Source organism: Peromyscus eremicus, chromosome 6 (genome assembly GCF_949786415.1).
Source record: "Peromyscus eremicus chromosome 6, PerEre_H2_v1, whole genome shotgun sequence".
In the NCBI taxonomy this organism is placed as follows: domain Eukaryota; kingdom Metazoa; phylum Chordata; class Mammalia; order Rodentia; family Cricetidae; genus Peromyscus; species Peromyscus eremicus.
The window spans coordinates 99,013,065-99,038,692 of NC_081421.1; the positions used below are offsets into that span (position 1 = coordinate 99,013,065).

Consider the following 25,628-nt stretch of genomic DNA (forward strand, 5'->3'; position numbering starts at 1 on the left):
CACGTAAAACAATTTTCACTAGTTGAACTCACTATTAAGGCAAGCCAAAGCAATTTTCATTTAATCAAAAATAGTTTTTACTTACCTATTTCTGTCACAGTAAGCAAATTTCATTATTAAAAGGATTTAAAACAAACAAACAAAAAAACCTTTACTATTTTTCAAAGGCAAAGCTCAGTTATAGAACAACCATTTGTTGGATAATTCTTAATTTTTCTAATATTTGTTATATAGCAAATGAACTCACAGTTAGACGTGCCAGAAAACACATTCAATATGCCTTCAACATTTGTGGCTGATCTCTGTTATTTAGATTTTAAAGTTTTAAAATTTACATACCTATTAAAAGTTTTTTGTAACCCTCCCCTGGAAGTCAATACCCTTTAGACCAGTTGTTTCCAACTGGTGAGTTGTGACCCCTTTTGGGTGGGTCACATATCATTCCTAACAGTAGCAAAGTTACAGTTATGGAGTAGCAACAAAAGTCACCACAACATGAGGAACTGTATTAAAGGGTCACAGTATTAGGAAGGCTGAGATCCACTACTCTAGACTTTCTGGCCACTTGAAAGCATGCAGAGTAGCACAGAACTAAGAGTTGGCCAAGGTCGTAAAGTACAATGGATGTCACTCTGCCCTCTTGTTACACTTCTCACACGGAAGGAGTGACTTTTGTCACACTGCCTGCATTTTGTGCTTTGTGGTTTCACTATTTAAAATAATTCCTAATAGAGAGATTCTGGCTTAAAATAAAACAAAATCCCCTAAACATGGTATCTAACTGCTACCTGGCATCCTAAGCACAAGAAGGTGTGATGTGTTTTGTACAGAGGATATGTAGGATAGGTAAGTTTCAATAAAGCATGGTGACAGTGAGCTCAAAGTCAGGGTTGGCATCTATGCTAAGGAAAGTATTTTCAATAGAAATACAGGAAATATGCCTACACATTTATCAGGTGATAAAATGCTATGACCAGAGGTTTCAGGAATCTTAGTACCCCTATGAGGAAGGATTTGCTGACAGCGTTCATGGGAACACTGAAACATTTTAACTACCATGTGAATTGGGGCTGGTGAAGTGGTTCAGTGGTTATGAGCAGTGCAGCTCTTGCAGAGTGATCTGAGTTTAGTTCCCAGCACCTACACGTGGTCCACAGCTGCCTGTGATTCCAGCTGCAGAGGAGCTGATCTACTGCCTTCTTTTGCTCTCTGAAAGTACCCGCACACATGGCATATACTCAGCAGAATAGATACATACATGAATAAAACAAAAAATAAATCTAAAAAGAAGAAAAAAACCTGACTGTCTCAGTTTGTTACAAAATAGTAAAATCCAATAGTTGCCCTTTCTTCTGCAAAGCAAGCCATAACTGTTTTGAAGACGAATTTGGGCTTCTGAGTATTTCTTACACATTTAAATTATTCCTATCTGTTAGCTAAGATATATTACTAAGTTGACAGTGGTGATCAACTTCTCAAAGGTCCACATTCATGTAGGAAGTAGCATCACAAACCAGGATGGCACGTAGCCACGGCTATCCCAAGTGGGGCAGAGGAGAGGTTGGTCAGCATCCCAAGAGGGGAAGAAGAGAGGCCAGTCAGCAGAGGAGGAACTAGTGAAAAAAAACCCCAGCCAACTACTCAAGAGTACCTTGGGGAAAGGTGCCAGCTCTTCTGAGAAGCAGGATGCTGCTAAGGTGACCAGGAAGCTGAGAGAAGTCTTATTTGGGAAGGAGGAGGCAGAGGCAACTGCTGGGAAGGGAGGAAGGAGGTTCCATGGAATGTAGATGCTGCTTCTCTAGGACAAGGAAGCTGGACAGTTCCCTGAACTATCTACTAGAGGATGTATATGCCTTGCTTTTGGAGGGTCTTTTTTGTTTTGTTTTGTTTTTCAAGACCGGAACTCACTCTATAGACCAGGCTGGCCTTGAACCCATAGATTTACCTGCTTCTGCCTCCCAAATGCTGGGATTAAAGGCGTGCTCCACCACTGCCTGGATCGAGTGGTCTTTCTATTAGATTACTTTGAAATGTTGAACTGGACAAGTTTAAACAACTTTAATAATTTAAAATTATATTTTAGTGTGTGTGTGTGTGTGTGTGTGTGTGCGCGCGTGCGCGCGCGCACGTGTGCGCTCAACTCCACACGTGTGTCATGGCAGGCATACAGAAGTCAGAGGACTTGTAGGAGTCAGTTCCCTCTTCCACCAGGTGGGTCCTGGGGGCTGAACTCAGGGCTGGTAACAAGTGCCTTTACCTGCTGAGTCATCTCACTGGCCCCAGGATGTAAATCTCAAAGGAAAGTTGGACACATTTTCCTCTCAGAGGACCCTAGGAAGGTGAGTAATCAGCTTATTCAAATTCACAGCTAACGTTGGACATCAGCATACAAACTCACGCTCTCCTAATGATGCCTCTGCATATTAAGATACAGCACAGTTCACTGATTCGAAATTACATCTTTTTCATATTTTAGCATTTCTACTCTTAGGTTCATCTTAAATGTGACTGAGCTTTTAATAAAATGAGATATAAAAAAATCAATATTAAGAACAACTGATGGGAGGTAACGGCTAAAGTGAGGAATTTTATAATCATACATACATTCTACCCTCGAAGATCCACAGAAAACAGGGGTTCTAGGTGGAAGTATTTTACTTATATAAGGGAAAGACATTAGAAATATCTTCTTTTTGAAGTTTCTTGGATTCTATAAATGGCAAAAAAAATCTATGTGCAGCATTAAATTCACGATACAGTAGAAAATTCTGAATTCTTACTAACATAAATTAATCAAAGAAGGAAACGATGAAGAATGAATGAGAAATAAAAGCAAGACAGACAATGGTATAACTTAGCAATTAGTAAGAACAAAAACAGTGAGTTAAATACTTACTTCATCACTCTCTACTAGATTCTCAAACTGAAAGGACAAAAAGGTAACCATTAGGAGGGACATTTGTCTAGTGTACACATCTCACAAGAAACCACCACTTTGTTAAACCTTAAAAATAATACAACTTTATAAGGTACCTAAGAAGTTGAGTGCCTTTTATAATCAGCATATTTGGTATAATCCAGTCCACAAAATGGCCAACCCAAGCTCATATATATATTTGTTTTTCTGTTCATCAGAATCTACAATACCGAGTCAGACCTGGTGGGACAGACTTGTAACCTCAGCTACTCTGAAGGCAAAGGCAGGAAGATGCAATGCTCAAGCCAGGTTTAGTGACAGCATGAGTTTAAGGCCAGCCTGTGCAAGTTAGTGAGACCTTGTCTCAAAACAAAAAGTGGAGTAAGAGGGATGAGGATGTGGCTCAGAGTGGTAACCAAGTACTCGAGACCCGCCTCCTAAATAATTGACATTATTGAAATAAACACTGGGTATATATAATAGACATTATAGTCCATACTAAATGTGCTTCTGATCCTTCTCCATTATCTTAAAGACCCAGGTTTGGTTCCCAGCAACTACAAGGTGCCTCACAAAAGTTTGTTAACTTGGCTGGGTAGTGGTGGCACAGGCCTTTAAATCCCAGTACTTGGAAGGCAGAGGAGGGAGATCTCTGTGAGTTCAAGGACAGCCTGGTCTACAGAGTGAGTTCCAGGACAGCCAGGGCTACACAGAGAAACCCTGTCTCAAAAAAAACCAGGGGGAAAAAAAAGTCTGTAACTCACTAGGAATCGGTTGCCCTCTTCTGGTCTCTGTGGGCACTGCATACACACGGTGCACTTACATGCAGGCAAAATCTCATACACATAAAACAAATCTTAAAATAAAACAAAATCTCTGGGCATTTTGGATCCTATCCAATGCTCAAGGACTCACCTCTATGGTCAAGTGTTCTCCTCTTGAGCATGTTCTAAAATACTTCGATCTGGGAAGAAAAACATAAAAATGTTAAAAATCACAACAAAGTCTAAAGTAGAATTAATATTATGGCATGAAAGTATTCATACAACAAACAACTATAAATTCTCTAATATAGAGCACCTTGTATTTCTAAAAACAAACCAAATTTACCTAAGACTTTATAGTTCAGATTTTTAAGTTTAGTTAACCAATCTTTTTATTGGCACTAATGTATATTAAGGCTGTAATAAGTTAATTTATACAAATATCATATAGAATAGAATATAGTGACATTTTAAATTTTATTTTATTTTACCATATTAAGTAAAATATCTTGTTAAAAATGGAGGTGAGGGGCTGGAGAGATGGCTCAGTGGTTAAGAGCACTGACTGCTCTTCCAAAAGACCTGGGTTCAAATCCCAGTACTCACAGCCATCCATAACTCAATCCTAGAGGATCCAACACCCTCCTCTGTGGGCACTGAACATACATGGTGCACAGTGACACAGACAGGCACAACATCCATGTACATGAAAATAAACTAATAAAATGGAGGTGAATATAATCAAATCACATTATGCATTGTATGAATCTTAATAAAATCTATTATTATGTATAATTAACATGTCAAAAAAACTAGAAAAAGCCCTTTAAAAATACACAAAAGATCATACTAAATCATATACAATGAGTATGCCCTTTACATTTTAGATGCAAAACAGTTCTAGAAGGATAATAATAGGCCAATGTGTGAGGAAAAATGGTTATCCTCAGCTGTGGGAGCTCCTGGCTATACTCCCATTGTTTAAAAGGCTGAGACAGGAGGGTTGCTGTGCGTCTGAATCCAGCTCAGGCTACATAACCAGGCCTCAAAACAAAACAAGCCTTTTAGATAATGGCCATATACTCATAGAAGGCTTTTTGTTCTTCTCTTATGCCTTCACAAAGGAAAAGGAAAAGAACTCATAAATGTCGAGTTACATATAAATAGGTCGGTACATCCACTTTTCGGGGGGTGGCACAAATACTTCCTTTCACTTTGATCATTCATTCTGCTCCTCTTGCTGAAACTTAGACACAACTAAGGAAGCACCATCTTCCCACGTCTGCTGCAGCAATGTCTGCACTCTACTGCGACACCAAGCCCATCTCAGACTCAGCCGACTCAAATTCCCTTGCTACTGCAAGCACCAGGCAACTCTGACTTTCACACACATGCAGTTCCTGCTACAGTTACCAAAATGAATCAAGTGAAGCCCCTGCATGGCGGCCACACTCACTCTTACAGTTCCTAGTTCGTCAGGTTCACTAGACAGAGAAGACCTCTTTCACAATGAGATTCCTGGGGTTAGGTCAGGTCTGATGCTTTGGATGTGTACATATGCATGGAGGGGGTTGGCAGGTAAGAAAATGACATATTATGGCCACTAAAGAATAAAAACAGCAAAGAAATTAGTTGCTATTTTCTCCCATGACAACATTTTGAAGCTGACAGATGTGATAGTTGATCTTCAATGTCAACTGACTGGGTTCCGAAGCACCTGGGATCTGTGACAGCATTTCCCTGAAGAATTAACTGAAGGGGAAACACTGTTTTAGTTTCATTTCCTGATGTTGTGACCAAACATTGTAATGAAAACAAGTTCAAGGAGACAGGGTCCCCGTGCAGGGACTTGACACAGCTGGTCACATCACATCCAGTCAAGGCAGAGAGCAATGAGTTTGCGGATGCAGCCTAGTGCCTTCTCCTCCTCCTGCCCCGGCCCAGCCATGAGACACATTCAGGGTGGGTCTTTCCACCTCAATCAACACAATTAAGAACAGCCCTCACAAGCACATCCACAGACCAACCTAATCTAGACAATTCCGTGGGACTCCCTTCCCAGGTGATTCTGGATTGTGTCAAGCTGACAAGGGAACCTTCACAGGCACCATTCCACAGGCCAGGATCCTGGACAGATAAAAGGGCCAAAGAAGAGCAGCAGAGCCTGGCTGCCATGAAGAATTAAACCCTCTGAAACTGTGAGCCAGGGTCTACCCTTTCTCCTGCTTTAATCTATGTACGCTGGATATTTTGGTCAAACAACCAACAGCAACGTAACACAGTTGTTTTGTGTCTTCCCTTCTCCCAGGTTATTAGTAAAATGTAGAGGATTCTGTCCTGTCTTTAAAAGGAGCTCACCGACTATTCTAGTGAACAAAGTATCTTTTATTCTCTAATTACCCAGGATCTCCACTCTTCAATTTTTCAAGCAAACCCAGAAATGAGCTGAATATTCCAGAAGCACTGTGTTCTAGCAGCAGGACTCCTGCTTCTGGTGTTAAGTTGTCTCTCTACGTGTGACGGTTACCCAGTTGCTTGAACAACCTGTCACAGATTAAACTGGTTAGGAAGTAAGTGGTGACATTAGGTTACATGACTACCACAATGTAAGTTTAGTAGAAGCCAAAGTGTCTCTGGCCTCTCTACCCACAACTGGTTAGAGTGAGAACAATCATATTCTTGCCTGACTGAATAGTCAAACTACACACCCCTAGACCTCATTTGATTGGCTCAGAGTTTTCTAGAAACCAAACATAGATAATATCCTCCTGAGATCTGTATGGCTTCACTTTCTAAAAAAATTATACTGAAACCATATTCACAAAGAACATATATTGACTCCTACAGTAATAAGAGCATATTGATTGGTTAAAGTAAATAAGCAATTTGGCAAACTCAGGCACTGTTTTTCTAAGAGAAGCTTTACTGTAGGGTTTTTCTAAAAACAAGTGGGTATCAGATTATACATATTTTAAAATGAATTATAGATGTCTTTATTTAAACACTGCTGGTGCCTGTACAGACCATCTACAGACATGTGCAGTATTAAACTTGTCAGTGATACTTGGCCAACTTTGAGCCATATTAAAACTTTAGCTGTCCTCAATTTTTCCACGTTTTCTGTATGGCAGATATTTTGAACATGGTTAGAGGGGCAACTGTTTCTAAGGACCACTTCAGTGACGCCGCTTCCTTAGTGCACAGGTAGTGTGTCAGTCCACGAAGGTCCTGCAGTAAACACGCCATCACTTAAGCACATGAAGGACACCAAGACTCAAGTCTCTCATACCACTGACTGCTAAGTCTAACAAATTTGGAACATATATTTTTAGTATCTCCTACAAAAAGCTATCTTGACTTTTTATTTTCTCCCTCCCAGTTCTGCTCCAGAGTGAAGGGTGAGCCTTTTGCCAATCACCCAAGATCCTAACCCATCCATTGTTAATGGACTGTATTAACCTTTTACCATGGTTATCAGCATCCATTAATAATCACTGCTGTTTCACTAGAATATTCAAGTCCATAATTTTTCAAATTCTTTACAGATTTTTTAGAAGCCCTCAGCTCTATTAAGATCTTCCCTAGGGGATTTTAGAGATGATTTGCTGCTGTAGAAGGCCAACGGGAAAGCCACTGAAGCAGCACAGAGAATGACTGGCCAGGATCACAGCGCTAACAGCAGCACTGAGGATGACGGGCCAGGATCACAGCGCTAACAGCAGCACTGAGGATGACCGGCCAGGATCACAGCACTAACAGCAGCACTGAGGATGACGGGCCAGGATCACAGCGCTAACAGCAGCACTGAGGATGACCAGCCAGGATCACAGCGCTAACAGCAGCACTGAGGATGATGGGCCAGGATCCCAGCGCTAACTAACAGCAGCACTGAGGATGACGGGCCAGGATCACAGTGCTAACAGCAGCACTAAGAAGCGCTGTGAGGACAAGACAGGCAGAATGCGCTAACAGAGGTTCGAATATGTACGGGGCAGAAATCAAGATGGAGCTGTCACGGATGAGGATGGTTAGAAATGGAACAAGTGTACAGCCTAGAGAGCAACGTCCATACAAAGCCAAGAGTCTGGGTGTCAACACAGTGAAGAGCGCAAGCTCCCACTTACAAACACACATGTGCCCAGAACTTTTCACATTTGTTCTATAGAAATTTCCTTTCCTCAGTACCCCTATGGCCACAGTTACCGACCCCAGAGCGATCTCCACTGTCCTGTATGACAGCCACTAGAGAGAAGTGCTATCAAGCACTTGAAATGTAACTGGTCTGGATTTGGAGGGCTATGAAATGTCAAATGGAGTGTTTTGACATTTGGATGTTAAAGACAGTGCAAAAGTAACTGAAACATTGACTTCGGTAACTAAGCTCTTCAGCATATTTGCAGGGTTAGATGTGAAAAACGTTCAGATCTTCTTTGATTCATCCTCTCTCAAGTTTAATCCATCAATTCTACAGCCGAAAACATCACCACACATGTTCAAGGACTAAGAGTGCAGCTTTGAGTCTAGCTGTGTTCATTTTACATGTAATGCCACCCACATTAATGCTTTCATACATAAGACACGGTTGCATTTTTCATAAAAAAGATTTTCACCAAACACTGGTAGTAAATAGCTGACAACATTCAAAAAGAGTTTGGTCTAATAATTTAAATCATACTATCTATAAATAAAGGAAAACAGTCATCCTACTTTTTAGAACTACTATTGTTAGCACATAAGTGGGTCAGATTGTACAAAAGTCCCTGAATTTACTTAAAAGAAAAAAAAAAAAAAAAGCAAGCCAGAATGGAAAATCTGATTTTTTTCCTATTGTGCTTAGAAGTGAAAACAGGAAGATAAAAACTTTATTCTTTGCCTTCTTCCTATTTGTACAGGGTGACTGAAGACACTGAAAGCTTTCGGAAGAAGAGCTGGAATATCTCTGATAGAGATTTCAAACACCAGAGTCAAGAGAAGACAAGACACACTTAAGAAAGTAGGTAAGGGCCAAGCTACTCAAGCTCAAACTGATTTCATTTATGGTAATACAACAATGTCACGAGACAACTCCCAAGTTCAGAGATTCCTGGAGGTACGGCTTTTTAGCAAGTAACAAGAGAAGATGGTACTAGTAAGTATGAGGAGGCCTGCTGTGGGATAATCCCTTTGTACACTGTGAAAATCTGTCGCTGTGATTGGTTTAATAAACAAGCTGATTGGCCAATAGCTGGACAGGATTAAGTTAGGTGGGGAAGCCACACTGAGAATGCTGGGAAGGAGAAGGCTGGAGTCAGAAGAGTCGGCAGCCAGACGGAGAACCAGTCAGACATACAAAATGGGATAGAGGTAAAAGCCAGGAGCCTCAGGGCAGCACACAGATTAATAGAAATGGGTTAAGTTGTAAGAGCTGGTTAGTAAGAAGCCTGAGCGACTGGCCGAGCATTTGTAATTAATATAAGCTTCACTGTGTTTGAGAGTAGCTGTGAGACAGGAAAACTCTGCCTACAGAGGCCCCCTAGGTCTACAGCAGAAATCAACAAAACAATGAGTTATTCCTGCCAGGACACTGCTGCCCACCTTGGGTAGTTGAGCTGGGAAAAGAAAAAAAGAGGAGAAGGAACATGAGGAAGAAAGAGTCTCTGAATTGGACAAATACATAAAATAACATTTTCTTTTTTAGTTCCATTGACTCCATTTCAGTGAAGCAGTCACTCTTCCAACTTGACAAGAGGCAGTCACCTTGTTATGAAGATGACTGTGTTTCACCTGCAGGTACTCTATTCTCTTTCCCTGTCTATCTTTGTGCCAATGCTTCCATTTTTTTGTTTGTTTTGTTTCTTCGAGACAGGATTTCCCTATGTAGTCCTGGTTGTCCTGGATCTTGCTCTGTAGACCAGGCTGACCTTGAACTCAGAGATCCACCTGCCTCTGCCTCCGAGTGCTGGGATTAAAGGTGTGTGCCACCACTGCCTGGCTACTGCTGTAGTTTTAAACATTTCCTATTATTTATTCCTAGTTTCTTATATTTATTTCCATTGCCATCATTAAGAGAATTTATGCACGTTCTATTTGCTACAGGCACACAGGGCTATAATGAAGTTCTTGTACAAATACTCGACATTTCACGTTAATGAGCTGGAAAAAAAATACCTTCTCAGTACTAAGAAAGTGGAACAATGGAAATCTCTTATTGGTAAAAGTATAAACTGGAAGATATTTTAATACTGATGAAGATGTGCATAAGCTAAGGACCTGTCCTGTCATTTCACTCCTGGGACTCCCTTGTACCGGTGCAGAAAGGGGTACCATTAGAATATTAATGGATGGTAACAGCAAAAACAAAGGAAAAAAAAACCCAATAGAGTGGATAAATCGTGGTATTTCAATATATAATATAATATAATGCTACACAGGAAGAGAAATGAGTGGGTGATTATGTATGAAAATGAGAGATTTGGACGAGCACTGTTCAAAGTCACTGAGAGCAAAGACAAACATAACTAATATTTACTGTATTTAAAGTAATTACAGAGGAACAAGACTATAATTCTTTCCTTAAATCTAGCTGGGTGAGCCAGCATAAGAAGCTTGCTTCAAGTGCCAGGAACCACAAGAGTCTGAGGGAGCTGAGTGGGGAGGATGCAGAGTGAGCGCATGAATAATACATATCATCAACTTGAGGGCAGGGAAGAAAGCAATGATCACTTGGACTAGGGTGGTGTCAGTGAGAGAAGCAGACAAACAAATACTTAGCAGATAAAAAAACCTGATCTAGGGGAAGGATCAGACAATGAGAGCTGATGGGAAGTAGTGTCGGAACCCTAATGGGTTACAATGGGCAAGCAGCAAAAGGCAAGAATGGGCAGAGCAAACAAGTCAGCAGGGCAAGTCAAAGAAGCAAGACTTCCAGCAGTGAAAGGAGAGAAACAGTGATGTGGGAAGCCAGGAGAGGCCTCAGGAAAAAGGCAGGGTCACACAGAGCTGAGCTGCGAAGAAAACGATAAGTCACACGTGTACACTTAACTTTCATCAACTCAACATACGCTCAGGAGGAAAGGGAGGTAAAAAATAACCCACCAGGGTGGCCGTACAGTGATTAAAGAAAACACGTGTATTTTCTCTTAGTCTGGAGCTCTCCGCAGTTCAGAGTCATCCACGAAAGACTTATAGACAGATACTCTCTATGGCTCCAGAGGTGTCTCAACACGAGACAGCGTCCTGCACAGTCATTCCACTACTGAAACGTGAATGTGGGCTCAGCACGTAAAGAGCAGCAGAGAAGCGAAAGAGGCTGTGGTTGGTACATGGGGTGTTAATAAAAAGAAGTTAGCTAGCTTGGAAGTAAAAAAAACAAAAACAAAAACGGAGATTCCTGCAAACTTACTACCTTATTATCAAGATAGATACTAAGATAAACTGAAATCTTCTTGAAAACAGGCTGAAAATGTAGTTTTTAGTGCTTTTCTGTTATGCTGCATGGTGGGTTAAAAAAAACTCTAAAACTCAAAATTACACATTGGTGGAACAACTTTTCAACTCATTTTATATCCTACCTGGTGGAATACAGTAAGACAATCCTTTGTATTTTGTTGAAGATTATAAATAAATGATGAGCAACCAAGGTAAATGGTTCCAAAGTCTACTAAAAATTAAAAGCCTCCCAAGCCATCCCTCACCCCCAAACAAAAGACTGGGCAGGCTATAAATCATATTCCTGGCAAAACCTATTACAAAGACGATGATGGGCACTGTATTCCAGCTGACATCAAATATTTCAGCCGAGGTTTAACTCCTTGAATCTGAACGGATAAGAATTGACAGATGTCTCAGGGAGGGATATCAACACAAGTATGTCATGCCTACGGTCACAGGTCTAATTCTCTGCCTCACTGCTTGAGCTGACACCCTGGCTGTCTTCTACCCAGGTACTGGGACTCAAATAATTGGCTTTCCTGGGTCACTAGCCTGCACACAGCTGACAGTGACAGTTTGCACTGGAGCCAATTCCTCCTAACAAATGTCATTTTATATCTACAATTGCAGCTACTGGTAGATACATGGTGTTCTTCTAGTGGTTATGTACCTACGGAGGCCCTTACAGAACTGGTAATCGTAAAGTCAAAATAGTCACTATTAATAGTGCCTCCGAATGATGAACTTCAGAACGGATATTCAGAAAATTATCTTTATGCCTTGCAAGGCCAGTGGAGATAGGTCTTCCCTTTGTGCACGGCAATCAGAAAACATAGGCTAAAAACAAACAACCCAAACAGCCACTGCCTCTAGAGAAGAGTGTGCTCTAGAGGAAACTAGTAACAAACAGGGAGCTCAGGCCTCCAGCTTCCATGCTGTCTGCAGCACCTGAAAATCACCCATCATCTGCTTTCGGAAAGCGAGTTATGTGACTTCATATCACGTGTGACACTGAGTCTTCTCTTTTTCTTCCTTCCCAAAGTTACTGACAGGCAAAGCAATGTATTAATATTTAGAACATGAAAATCAATAAAAAGTAATCTTACAAGTCAAATGGGGTATATGTGAAGGTAAATTACAACCCAGGTTGTGTTTTAGTCACCCTGAAGAGGAGGAATCAGCACATTCCCAGATATGGGATAGGGTGTTTCAGAAGTATCAGAGATCAAAAGGTAGGGGTACAGTGACCTATTTAAGAAACTGTATCCACAGAGTCAACAAGTCTTAACATCTACTATGGACTAGGAACTTAACTGGGAGCCAGGTATTTAACAGGAAGCCAAGATCAGCTCGGACACAGCCTGGCCTGAGATGCATGTACTCAGAAGGCTACGTAGGAAAGTGGAGCTCAGACGAACAGACTGTTCAGCAGTGCTGTGAGCTCTTATTTCCAGAGGGCTGGTGATGCTTCGAGAAAACGCTGGAAAAGAATTCTCGAACTGCCAGTGAAAAGATGAGTAAGCAGGTGTTATCCAAGTGAGAAGGGAAGAAATGGATTCAAGGAAGACTGTAACACAGAGACAGGAAAAGAAAAACTAGGCAAGAAATAATGCAGAATCTGGAAAGACACATTAAAGGTTTTCCAGATTTTAGCCTTCATCCTAGAATTAGGGTAAGCACTAAACGAGGAATCTACAAGCCAATGTGATAGAGTAAATTCCTCAACTGAGATTCCCTCTTCTGAGGGAAGGTCTAGGTTTGTGTCATGTTGACAACAAAACAAACCAACAACAAAGCAAACACAACTAACCAGCAGAGACGCAGAGGTTGGAAGACACAGGTGACGCGGAGGGGAAGAAGGGGTCTCACGGTCCTCAGGTTCACGGCTACGGTGACTAGAGTGGTCTTCTACAGAGAAGGTAGGAAACAAGAATGGAAATGACTAGAGTTGTAGAAACTGGAGGAAGAAAGGACTGGAAGGAAGGACGAGTGCAACGCTGCAGGATGGGTTTAAAGTTGTATCTGATAGCAACGGGAAGTGAGCAATTAGAGGATTTCAGAATGCAGAAGGAGCAGACTGACTCAACGGGACACAGGAGTAGATAAAGCCATGGGTTTCACAGTACTACCCAAAAGTACACTGGGAAAAAATGGTGTTTTCTTGTCTGTTTTGTTTTGTTTTTCGAGATAGGGTTTCTCGGTGTAGCTTTGGTGCCTGTCCTGGATCTCGCTCTATAGACCAGGCTGACCTTGAACTCAGAGATCTGCCTGGCCCTGCCTCCCAAGTGTTGGGATTAAAGGCATGCACCACCACCGCCCAGCTTTCTTGTCTATTTTTATTGATGTGTTTTGCTGAGTACAAAGTGAAGTTACAGATACTCAAACACAGAAATGCACACAATAAAATGGATATATGACGAGCATCAGTTCCACAAAACTCATCAGGCTGCCACAGGAGAAAAACAAGACCTAGAAATTTAGCTTTAGGAAACAGAAAGCAGCAGAAGTCATTAGACAAGGAAATAACATGATATAGTGTAGTTTTAGAAAGCCCAACTACTATGACATGCACATAGTACAAGGAGAACAATTACAAGCCACTAGTTGGGTGACGAGAAAGCCAACACTTAAGAAAAACACAGAACAGAGTCCATGTGTGTAAAGGGAGGCTAAAACAAAATCTAGACAAGAGCATGTCTTCTGTATGAAGGTCCATGACGTGTTAGAGGCTGAAGCAACTGGAAAGGCTGAACTTTCCTTGGGATAAGCAGTATACATGTAAAGGTAATTAAGTGAGGTAAAGACACCAGAAGAGTCCATTATGACAGCTAGAAAGAGTAAGACTAGCCAGGAAAAAAAAAAGGAGAAGACGGAGGTGATGGCGCAGAGATGAGTCACAGCTTCAAGAAGCTTATCACACAAGACAGGGTCAAGCTGTTGAGCTATCCCTAAGTTCTTCACCAGCAGCAGCCAGGATAATTCACAGACACACAGGGTAACCAAACGTTATCTGTAGAATAAAAAGTTACAAGCTATTACCAGTTAGAGATAAGGGCTCTGGTTCCAGAGGGACTTTGACTGCAATTACAGCTCTGTTATCTTAGGCAAGTTCAATTCTCTAAGCTTTGGTTTTCAGCCTATAATACAAGTACAAGTTGAGTAGCATTAACCTAAAAGTTCAAAATCCAAAACATTCCAGGCTCTAAAACCTTTTGTGGGCCAACATGAGGCCACAACGTGGAAATTCCACACCTGACTTCACATGACAGGAAGATGGTCAAACTGCAGGAGAGTTTGAGGCCAGCCTGGGTAACACAGTAAGACAATGTGCTGTCTAAAGCACACAGTGCAAAACCACAGGCAGACTAAAAATACCATGAAATCACTTTCAAGTGTAAAAGGTGTGTATGAACTACAACGTGGGTCCCATGTCTAAGAGTGTTGTGTATAGAAATATTCTAAAGTCCTATTAAAAAAGAAGAAATTGGTCTCAAGCATTTTGGATAGAGTACACAATTTTCAATAACACTTACCACTTGACAGGAGTGTGCAAAAGAATGAATGAGATAACATGTAGTATTTAGAATACTGCCTGGCACACACGAAGTAGCTAAATATTGAGAGACACTAAAGTCCTTTTCACTGGGAGAGGAAAAGCAAATCACTGTACAGTACTTCCTCGAAGCAAGTGTGCTGCTGGAATCCAAGGGGCTGACACCTGTTAAACAGAGCACCCCAAACATGATCACGCCTTTGCATAAGTCATACAACTTAAGTGGACCAAGTGTGGGCAATTTCACAGTGACCTAAAGACGAGAATTAAAACACAACACAACAAAGCACGACTAGGCTCCTAAGGACCCATCTAAGAACTAGTAACGTGGAGGCTGGGGATGTAGCTCAGTTGGATTGAAGCCCAGCACTGCATGAACCAGGCATGGGAGCACACACCTCTAATCCCAGAATCTGGGAGTTGGAGGCAGAACAATTAGAAGTTCAAGATCACTTTAGAAAGGGGCATGTTAAAAGACACACACACACACACACACACACACACACACACACACACACACTTCTAACATCATCCAGAGAAACAGAACAGGCCAGCACATGGCGTTCTCCAAATTGTGCTGGTAGGCTAACCCTCAAAATGAAGAAGGCTAACTCCTTAGGATATCAATATTCTGTTTCTTGGCAGTAAGGTCTCCAAATTGCCTTAGTACTTGGTATTTTGACTAGTCAACAGTTATCTTACCATATAAAATATGAAAGCACATTCTAGTATAGTTGGTAATTATAGTGTTGAGATTGCGTAGTGTAGAGTAAGTGATCTCATTTCGAGAGACTCCTGGGAAATCTGCAAAGCTAAGAAATCAGGCCTCAAATGACAAAGCACCCCTGTGGAGTCCAGCCTAAATGAGCCTAACAAAGCCCAGGATGTCCTATTTTTTTCCCTAGCCATGATAAGTACAGTAATATAAAATCAAGGTAAACTTTTGTGATCACCCAAATTTTTTCACCTTTAGAAGTAACCATCAATTATCCAGATGCATGTAAAAAAAAAAAAAAGACTAATATCATAGCAACTAAACTGAAAGGCAGTTTAATCTTACTGTGTTTAAGCAACTGCATGATTCCAGATGCTGCTAAGAATTAATATTAAATAGTAAGTTTACCAGAAGATTCAAGGAAGGGGAATTGTTGAAACCTATGCTTACAGATGAAAAGACACACGATTGGTATGCTCCTATGGTCTTCGATGTCAGCATCCATAGCACATAGACTTACCCAAGGTGTCTACCAAAAGCGAAGAGCAGATTCACGGCCATGTATTATGACCTATCTACAGACAATGTACACATGACTCACTCATTTCCTTCTGTTACTCCTACCCTATGCTGCCAAGCCCGTGCTCAACTAGTAGAATCCACAATTTTAATAAACAGCATATATAAAATGTAGTTTGTAAAATCACTGGGGTGGGTGGGTGGGGGGGGGACAAGGTGCTTACAGAACCCAGGTAACGTACTCCAAAGTCAAATATGTTGTCTACCACAGAATTCAAAACACTCCTTCCCAGAGTTAGAACATTACACCTTCCAAGGCAATAACACTTAATAATAAAGCCAAAGATGATGTACGTCAGTTCTTTGTGAGCCTATTTGCATAGCTTAATGAAAGGGTTCATCCTCATAAAACTTGGAAGTAGCATGATTTTGGATCACAATATTAAACAGCTGTCACTTCCCTGTGACAGTAACAGTATAGAAATCAGGAAAATCAAAATACCAAACTAAGCAGGAATCTTTTAAGTCCATTCACTCCGATTCTAGGGATTGCATAGTGTAAAGACCTAGTCATTTTGTATCATAGGGCATATACTGCCTGGTTAGTGAATCATATTTATAATGTCTCCATGACCCAAAGATTCTATTTACAAATCCCTTGGTTTCAGTATGTATGCCGAAAGCTTCATGAAACAATGCTATCGGCTGAAAACTTGGCAATATGCTTAAGAAAGTACAAAAATAAACTTGTTCTTTCCATGAAGTGGCTGGCTTAAAATTTCAATTCTAGGTTTAACTGCCTGGGGGAATACTCATTAACAATAAAATCAGCATCAATGCTATGTGCTGTGTGCTCCCGCCCCCCAGTACTCTAGGAAATAAAAGGCGTAACAATGAAATAATCATAAACATTTTGCTATTGGGTGGTGTGGAGAGAAAAATCTTAAGCATATCCCACTTCGACACAAGAGAAGCGATGTTCGGTGATACTTGGACTCGATTACCAAGCACGCGAGTAGCAATCACGGCATGCTATCCTTTCCAAATTTCTAAGTACTACTATGAAAAGAATCCCATACTGCCGCACCAATTACTTAAATGCCCAGAGTGCACTGTGATCCGGCAGCTCTTTACCTAACAAGAGTTCATCAGAGAGCCTGTAGCAGAAGTGACTTCTACTTAAAATTCACCTGAGGCATCAAACCTCGGGGCCAGATTTTCACCTGCTCTGTTAAGGCCCAAAGGAAGATCAAAAACAGAAGACAGAAGCGTTGACATTAAACAAACTCAAAAGCAGGGTGTGTCCAGGAGGGAACGCCGGGTGCATACAGGAGACGCAGCCTCCCGAGGCGGGTTCTCGGGGGCGGCAGGCACCATCACCGCCAATCCCCGGCCGGGCCTCCCACGGCCTGCGCTGCCGCTTACCCTCCGCCGGCTCGCTGCAGCCGACCCGCTTCCCGGCGGAGCAGCCCGAAGCACTGCGTCCAGCAGCAGTTCCCCATCGCATGCCGCCCGGCGCCCGCCGCTCCTCCCCCAGCCCCGAGCGCGAGCCCAGGCGGAGCAGCTGCATCCGCGCCGGCCGGAGCGCGGCAGGCGGCGACCCAGGGAACAAAGGCCGCCGCTAGGCACGCGGGCTCCGGGCTACCGCGGCGGCGCGAGGGACGAGCGCAGGGCCGTGGGCTCCCGGGTCGCCAGCCGTCCGCATGGCCTACTCGCCACCCGCCCGCGCCGGTCACCGCCCCGGCAGCCGCGGAACGCCCGTGCCGCCACGCCCCCCTGCCGCTCCTGGGCTCCCATTGGACACGCTTCCTGCGGCCCCGCTTCCGGCGGCCGGCGCGTGCGTCATTTCCTCCAGCTTCCGGGTTGGCTGCGTCAGCCTGGCAGGAGGCGCTTGGGGCTGTGTGTGTGTGTGTGTGTGTACTGTGTGTTGAACCCTGATCCTAGAGGGCGAATTGCCTTCTCTCGGTGGCGTTTCTGGCTTCTTCGTCGCTGTCGAGCGGGGAGGATCCCGCGGGGAGCCTCGAACGCAAGCCCAGCCTTCGAACTTTGTGCCTAAAGCGTGCGAGCCTCCCGCCTGCAGCAGCGGGTCGGATGTCACCCAGCGAGTGGGGGTTCCAGACCTGCACCGTAGCTGGAGGTAGAGGCTATGGATGGACTCATTGCCATTACTTAGACGACCCGAAGAGGGTTTTCTTCAAATATTCCCGTTTGCGTGGCAGTCTTTATACTGCCAGCGTGGTGGAGAGACATTAATGGTGCACTACTAGCCAGTTTTGTTTGTTTGTTTAAAAAACCGAAAAGTTCCAGGCTGGGGATGTAGCTCAGTTAGTTAAAATGTCTTGGAAAATCTGCAGTCTCAGTACTTGGGAGGTGGAAGCAGAATCCTAAGTTCAGGGTTATCCTCAGATAAACGTTAAGTTGGAGGTCATCCTGGGCTGCCTGAGACCCTGCCTTTAAAAAAAAAAAAATTAAAAGTTCAAGTAATTTCAGGTTGGGAAGTTGAGATCAGAGGAAATCAGCGAAAGGGCTTGGGTTTTTCAGGAGCACTACTACATTGCCAATTCAAACATACTGCCCCAAAGTGGAGCAAGGTTAAGGGAAAAATCCATGTCCTCAATTGCTGCTTTAAAACCCAGTTTTCGACACCAGGTCGCCTTAAAAGCAGAAGGCAGGAGTTGGAGGCCAGCCTGGTCTACAGAGCCAGAACCTGGCCAGCTAGGACTGTGTAATGAAAGCCTGTCCTTGCCCCATTGGATATAAGGTATAGTTTCATAAATAGGCATTTATGAAACTTCATTGCTTCAATGCTTCATTGCCAACCAGATCTTACTATCTTAACCTGCTTTATTGAGAGTGAAATAGTTACATTAAAAATAGTACTACTAATAAAACGTTTTTCAACGGGTCATTTTGTTGGTTCTTGTCATCAGGACCAACCAGGATTTCAGTTCTAGCACTTAAACTAATGAACTTGACGCTATGGTATCGAAATACACTAACTGGCTTAGGGAATGCCGATGAAAAGACTTAATGGTTTGAAACCTAAATTGTTACTGCATTTTCCTTCTCTCTTCCAGTACCTGAAATCAATATTAATAAAGTAGTCTTTGAAATTGAGCTATAAATGTTTAAGGAAGCTGGTACGTGAATCCTATGGATATTGCCCATAATGTTGATCAACATACCTTGAGAGAATGAGTCTGCAGAAAATTATGCCAAATTAAAAACTAATTAGCATGTTTACGTATTGCATAATTATACTAACAGGAACTTCTAAAAAAAGACAGAGTGATGCAAAGGCAAACACAGTAAAGGGCTCCTGGGGCAGATAATGAGAAGTGGATCCATGATAGGAAGTCTGCATTTTGGCTCTATGGATGCCAGCACACTCTTGTTTGTGCTGCACTGTACGTTTGTAAGACACTCCTGTTGAGGGGAAGTAGCTTAAGATACGATAGTGACAATAATAAATAATACTGTGTGTTATTTCTTTTTAAGATGTGTGTGTGTGTGTGTGTGTGTGTGTGTGTGTGTGCCACGTGCATACATATGCCCATGGAGACCAGAAATGAACTGCATGGATGCTTTTCAAAGAAAGTAAGCACACGGAAGTGTGTTTAAAGACACAAAGGGTAATTATGTAACTGAATCACTAGCAGCTTGTTGTCTGCCTTTTGGGTGTGTGGTAAATTAGTGTAGTTGCTCAACATCATTCAGTACAAGACACTAGGTGATTTGCTTCCCTCTTTGCTCGCCAAACATTTCCATTTTACAAGAGAGGCATTCACACAAATGATTATGTAAGTGGCATACTGCATTTATTGGGCAGAGTTTGTCTCAAATCTCTTCATGCTAAGCCAGAAACCACATTACTAATGAGAACAGGGAGAATTTAGCACAGGGAATCACTGTGCTAAAGAGGAGGAGTTGAGACCAAACACTGTAAAGCCAGAGCATTCACAAGATTTCATCATCTCCCACCACCAGTGTCCTGTCCTACAATGCAATTTTATCAGTTTTCCCATTGAATGGTACAGTCCATGATCCTTCCCTCCTATCTAATTAAGCTTCGGATAGTGGCAGAAATATCTGTTATCTGGCAGTTATCTCTGAGACTAAAAAAAAAATGACAAAGCTTCTGTGTAGTCTTGGGGCAGGATAGAAAGATGGGGGACTTATGGGAATATGAGAGAAGAGAACCTGTAGCTGGAGAATTTTTCTCCAGCTCCCGCCACCAAGTCCCGCCAGTCCCAGAGCCCACTTATAAAATTCATGCTTCTGAAAATGGTCTGTCAGATGCTTTAGGCCTGTAGCCAATTTGAATGCACCAACAATGCTGAGAAACATTAGGTGATTGTCCAGGCTGCCAGCTGTCTCGGTCTACTCTCGCAAGATTCCCGAAAGTTGCTTGCATCCATCTACCATTTCTCAGGTACCATTATATTCCTTCTCAGGTCTTTGATGGGATTGAAGACTGGCAGTTATAGTTACAACTTAGTAGATAGAACATATTAAGTATTAGATTCAGGTTCTTTAGGGTAGGACACCTTTTGGAATGATCTTTGTAACATGCCATTTATCTATGCTCTATACTTCTCTGGATTTTAATATGTGTTTCTTGCTTGATATTGTTTGCATTGGTTGTAGTTCCATCTTATCTAGGTCATTATCCCTCATTATTCCTGGACAATATTTGATAACCATTCCTTTGTATATAGTCTTGTATTAGGTTAGAACTTTCTTATTTAGACAAAAAGGGGGAGATGTAGTGGGTAGCCATTCCAGCTTTGTTCTGGAAGTTCCAACCCCCATTGAGACTTCGGCAACTGTCACGCCTACAAGGCGGGGCCAAGAGAGGCGCCTGGGGACCCGAGATCCGGATCGGCGAACACTCGCTTGGTTCCAGGACCCTGGATGGTTGAGGTAGACCAAGCAGAGCTCCAGAGAACACCGCTGGACTGTGATACACCTTCCCCAGACCCCGCGACCTACCTATCCCTTAATTTGTAAGTTACGCCATTAAATAAATCTCCTTTTAACTACGTGGAGTGGCCTAAATAAGTTCACCAATAAGAACCCTTCACTCCAAAGTGGAAGTTGGAAGCCTTTTGCCAGCTGAAAACAATTAACACTTGATCTGGAGGTTGACTACCTAAAGACAATATTCCTTTCATATAGAAGTGTTCCAAATAAGAATGTCAAAATAGCAATTAACCACGCTGTCTTAGGGTTTTATTGACACACCATGACCATGGCAACATCTATAAAGGAAAACAGTTCATTGGGGCTGGCTTGCAGTTCAAAGGTTAGTCCCTTATCATGGTGAGAAGCATAGCAGCATGCAGGCAGACATGGTGCTAGAGAAGGAGCTCAGAGTTCTACATTTTGATCTGCAGGCAGCAGAAATGAGCCGCACGGGGCATAGCTCAAGCATATATCACCTCAAAGCCTGCCCCCACAGTGACACACTTCCTCCAACAAGGCCGCACCTACTAATAATGCCACTCCAAGCATGTGAACACATGAGTCTGTGTGCTATTCCTATTCAAACCACCAGACATACCTAAGGCCTGAGCATGTATTACCTTCAAGTATGATCTTGTTCCTTTTCTGGCAATTTTCTGGGAACTCACGAACAGGACCATAAACCTTATTTACAGTAATAATACGTCTTAGCTCCCTTGTGCAATCCTGTGACCTATCAGCTATAATCCTATCCTGAGCACCTCAGGGATACCCTATCTTCTCATTTAAATTCCTTAATAACTCTTTGAAAGTAACTTCAGAAGCCTCCAAAGACGTGTACTTGGCTGCTGTAAAGATAGTTAAGTGCAACTCTGAGAAGCCCAGGCCCACATTTGGGTGTATCTTACCTTTTCCCCAGCACCTCCTTTCCTATTAGCCCTGGAGCTTAAATCCATCTTAGAATCTGGCTTGATTAACTCCAGCTCTGTTTATACTACTGACTCATCCTGAAATTCTTTCCTATGGCAAACGCCAGGATTTCCAGCTTCACCTGCCTCTCAGAGATCTTCAGGTTCCTGTAGGTGGCAGTGTGGCGCAGCCTCCAGCTGGTGCCCCACTCATCACATAACTGGCACTCATGACTTTGCAAACCGGATTTCAGGCCACAGAATGGGGAGCAGTCTTAGGAAAGTGTTTTGGATCACGTCTATCAACAGTGCCAGTCAGCACACCGGTGATCAGAGCTGCTCCTGGCCATGGGGTCATAGCCAGTCTGATTCATGCAATCCCTGGTCATAGTTAAACATTTCTTCTTATTTCAAATACTACTGTTTGATTTCAGTTCAAGTTCTTTTCATTTTCAGATTTAGACCTACAAAATCTGGGGTCATGTGTAATAATGCATGAGGTAAGTAGAATGCTCTGAAGATTTGAAAATAAAACCCTTCTTTTCCCACACACCAGTCCCAGCATCGTCAGGAAAGCAAGAGTGGAAGATTGGTCGGGAAGTAGATGAGACACACGTTCTTCATATCCCCATAGCACTTGGATTCTTGGACCCAGGGACCGAACGTGGCCGTGAGTCAAAACTGTGTGAAACTGTAACCCCCTCCTCTGAGCTGTAAAATCAAAACAAAATGAAAAACACCAAACAAACACTCCAAGGATGCAGCATTTGTTGGAGTATTAGGGAAATTACAGGTGAATTAAAGCTTAAAGAAATGTGGCTTGCGTCTGTTCAACATGAACGTAGTGAGAACTGGAATAATTGCCTTCAGATCAAAGGAGAAAAAAAAAACCTTACTCCTTAGGAACGATAGAGAAAACAAGACAAAATTACACTTCATCACTTTAATGTGGCTTTTTAGACATTGGCAATTGAACTTTTTTAAATGGGCACAATTAAACTTTTTTAAATGGGCACAAGAGTAAGTGGAAAGGAAGAGAAAACATAGACAGTGAAGGTGTCCTTTGAGACATAGACCTTGTTACAAGACTATGGAAGAGGTTGGCAGAGCTGGTCACAGCCCCGTGAACCCACATGGGCAGAGTAGGTTAAGATACATTATATTTGAGGAGAGAAATAGAAACGCCACAAAGCGAGCAAGTTGAGAATTAAGAATTGATTCTGTTTTTCTTCTAAAAATGCAAAGAACATATCAGTTGAGCTTCCCAGCAGATCGAAGAGTGAAAATGTAAAGGCGTAATTAACCTGATAGCAGTTCACTGCAAATGGAGAGAACACAGGAGTAGAGAAATGATGGTATGGACGCAGCCAGGAAGGCTGCGTCAGAGGACGCTGAACCCATGCGTCACCTCCAGAAGAGGAAGAGAGTTGGCGAGGAAAAATGATTTGAAAATCATGGTAAAGAATTTGGGGTTTGTTTTACTTTTGCTTTTGTCTCTTTCCCTAGTCAGGGGCTTGTGGAAGCAGTTGGGTCTTGAGCTCCATCTGCAGAAGAAGCTGCCTTTGAACTCTTGATTCTCCTGCCTTTCCCCCCAAGTGCAGGGACTGCAGGTGTGCACCCCCACATCCAGTGCAAACGAATCATTGATATTTGATAAAACGCCAAGCCACAGATTTAAGAGCCCTCAATGTACTCTAACAGGATAAATGTAAAGTCTATGCACCATGTAACAGTAAATCCGTTTAAAAAAGAGAGAAAGAAAAGTTAACAGCAAAATCAAAACGCCCAAAATAACAAAAAACACATACAGAGACAAAGAAAAACCCACAACACAGGAGGAAAAAAATCCACTGTAGGAGAAACAGCGTTAAGAACGGCATCTGAGGGTGGGCAATTTGACTTCAGAGAAGGGCGCTTGACAGCATGCTTCCTGGCTGGATCCTGACCCAGGACCACAAAACAAAACAAAACAAAACTACTCCCAACCAAGGAAAGCAGTATCTCTAAAGGGCTGCAGTCATTCGAAGGGCGGGAAGAGGAGACCGGTGGACTTCGTCAACTAGACTGATGGACTCTGTCAGCTAGACTGATGGACTCTGTCAGCTAGATGGAGGGGACAGAGCTTTGACAAACGAAGGCAAGCACACTTTCCAGTAAACACACGCTGAGAGTTCAATGCAACAGAGCTTTACTACAACAAAACAAAACCCAAACCAAACCAAATGCTACAGGGAGCACACCAGCCTACAGGAAACAACAGCAGACAGACCCCCAGATTCCAGGAAAGGACGAATGAAGAGCACTGAAAGTGGTGTGTACAAGCCACTGTTGTTCACCTTAAGAGGGGAGTTGACCTGATTATTAGAAAACAACAGTATAATTTAGAAATTGTAGAATGTTGAGCAAAATAGATCAATAAAGGAGGTGCTCACTGGAAACATGAAATTCACGTTGTGAGTTTTTTTTTCTAGTAGTAAAAATGTGGTTTAATGTAATTTCAATGTAATCTGGTAACTTTAGGATGTATATTTTAGTCCCTAGCACAGGGCATCTTGATCTCAGCCTTAGTGTTTGGATCAAATGATCCTTTGTCAGCGGGGCTGTCTTGTACACTGAGGGGTGGTTAGTAGCATCCTTGGTCTCTCTCTACTCAAGAGATGACAGCTACACATACCTTCCCCTGTGAAAACCCAAACTTTCTTCAGATAGTCATTTTGTGTCCCCTGGAGATCAATATTGTCCCTTGTCGAAAAATCATCAAAGACATCTAGTAAAGGAAATACATGCTCATCCTCCCTGCAAATATTCCTAGGAATGAATGGGTTTAACTTAACTAAATATGAAATGCCAGTAAAAGCTAATGGTCTCTATGTAAATAATTTGGCAATAATTTGAGGATTGGAAAAATTTAACAAGGTCAATTTTTTTTTTCTTTTACAGAATTGAAGTTTAACCCAGGGGCTCTCACATACTAGGCAAGTCCTCTGCCACTAAGCCAAATACACCCCTAGGCCACAAGTCACCTGACTACTATTGAATTGATGGGGAATTTATTAACCCTTCCCTGAATCAAATCTTGACTAAGAGAGAAGAATCATTAGAGTAGGGACATCTGTGTCAAACAAAGGATTGCAGTGACAAGATATCAAAGTCTGCAAAGGATTGGAAGTCACTAGAGTGTTGATGAATGATGTCTACATTACAGATTGCATGTCTAGCAAATAGCTTTATAATAACTTATTTAAATCATAATACAAAATGCATTTTAAGTCTTCAAATCTGTACACTGATTTCTATATTAACTTAGATTATCTTATCAATTATAAAATACTTTAATGCCATCTTGGAGACTCTGGAAGTCCAATTAGACTGGTCATGGTGGTGCACACCTTTAACCCCAGCACTCAAGAGGCAGAGGCAGGTGGATCTCTGTGAGTTTGAGGGCAGCCTGGCCTACAGAGTGAGTTCAGAGACAGCCAGGGCTCTGTTACAAAGAAACCCTGTCTCAAAACAACAGCATCAGCAACAACAAACCAAAAACCAACCAAACAAAAAAAGGCCAGTCAGTACTGAAATCTACCTTTACAATACTGATCGGTCTAGTCTGATCTCCGTGGGGAGTTTTGTAAGTTTCCCAGGAGGTGTTAGTGTTCTCAGGTTTGAGAATCACTGTCTGATGACAGAAATCGACAAACTACAGCCACGTCTTCCTGTTTTGTAAATAATGTTGTACTGGAACATAGCCGTGTTCATTAATTAATGTATGCAAGAACTTAAAATATTTTCTGACTAGCACTTTACAGAAAGCGTCTTTCAACCCTTTCTATGTAGCAAGAAGAAGGAATGAAACAGTACTATCATGTTTTAAAACCTCCAA

General features: G+C 42.3%; 1 protein-coding gene and 1 long non-coding RNA gene across 5 annotated transcripts in view; one reads left to right on the forward strand and one right to left on the reverse strand.

Annotated features, from left to right (window-relative positions):
• Nucleotides 1-17,602, reverse strand: part of Ap1ar (adaptor related protein complex 1 associated regulatory protein) — a 32,708-nt gene extending 15,106 nt beyond the window's left edge. For 2 of the 4 annotated variants that reach the window (XM_059266220.1, XM_059266218.1), the window contains exons 1-5: nucleotides 17,304-17,385; nucleotides 14,873-14,897; nucleotides 8,589-8,594; nucleotides 3,833-3,881; nucleotides 2,897-2,923 (exon numbers count right to left, since the gene is read on the reverse strand). In XM_059266220.1, the coding sequence (XP_059122203.1) occupies nucleotides 2,897-2,923; nucleotides 3,833-3,881; nucleotides 8,589-8,594; nucleotides 14,873-14,897; nucleotides 17,304-17,385 (189 nt within the window). Of the gene's footprint in view, nucleotides 1-2,896; nucleotides 2,924-3,832; nucleotides 3,882-8,588; nucleotides 8,595-14,872; nucleotides 14,898-17,303 lie in introns of all 4 variants that reach the window. The other 2 variants (XM_059266217.1, XM_059266216.1) reach the window with 2 other exon arrangements.
• Nucleotides 17,603-17,779: 177 nt separating this feature from the next.
• Nucleotides 17,780-24,189, forward strand: LOC131912699 (uncharacterized). The gene is made up of 2 exons (XR_009379685.1): nucleotides 17,780-18,015; nucleotides 22,308-24,189. It is a non-coding gene; the product is annotated as an uncharacterized LOC131912699 (long non-coding RNA).
• The last annotated feature ends 1,439 nt before the right edge of the window (nucleotides 24,190-25,628 follow it).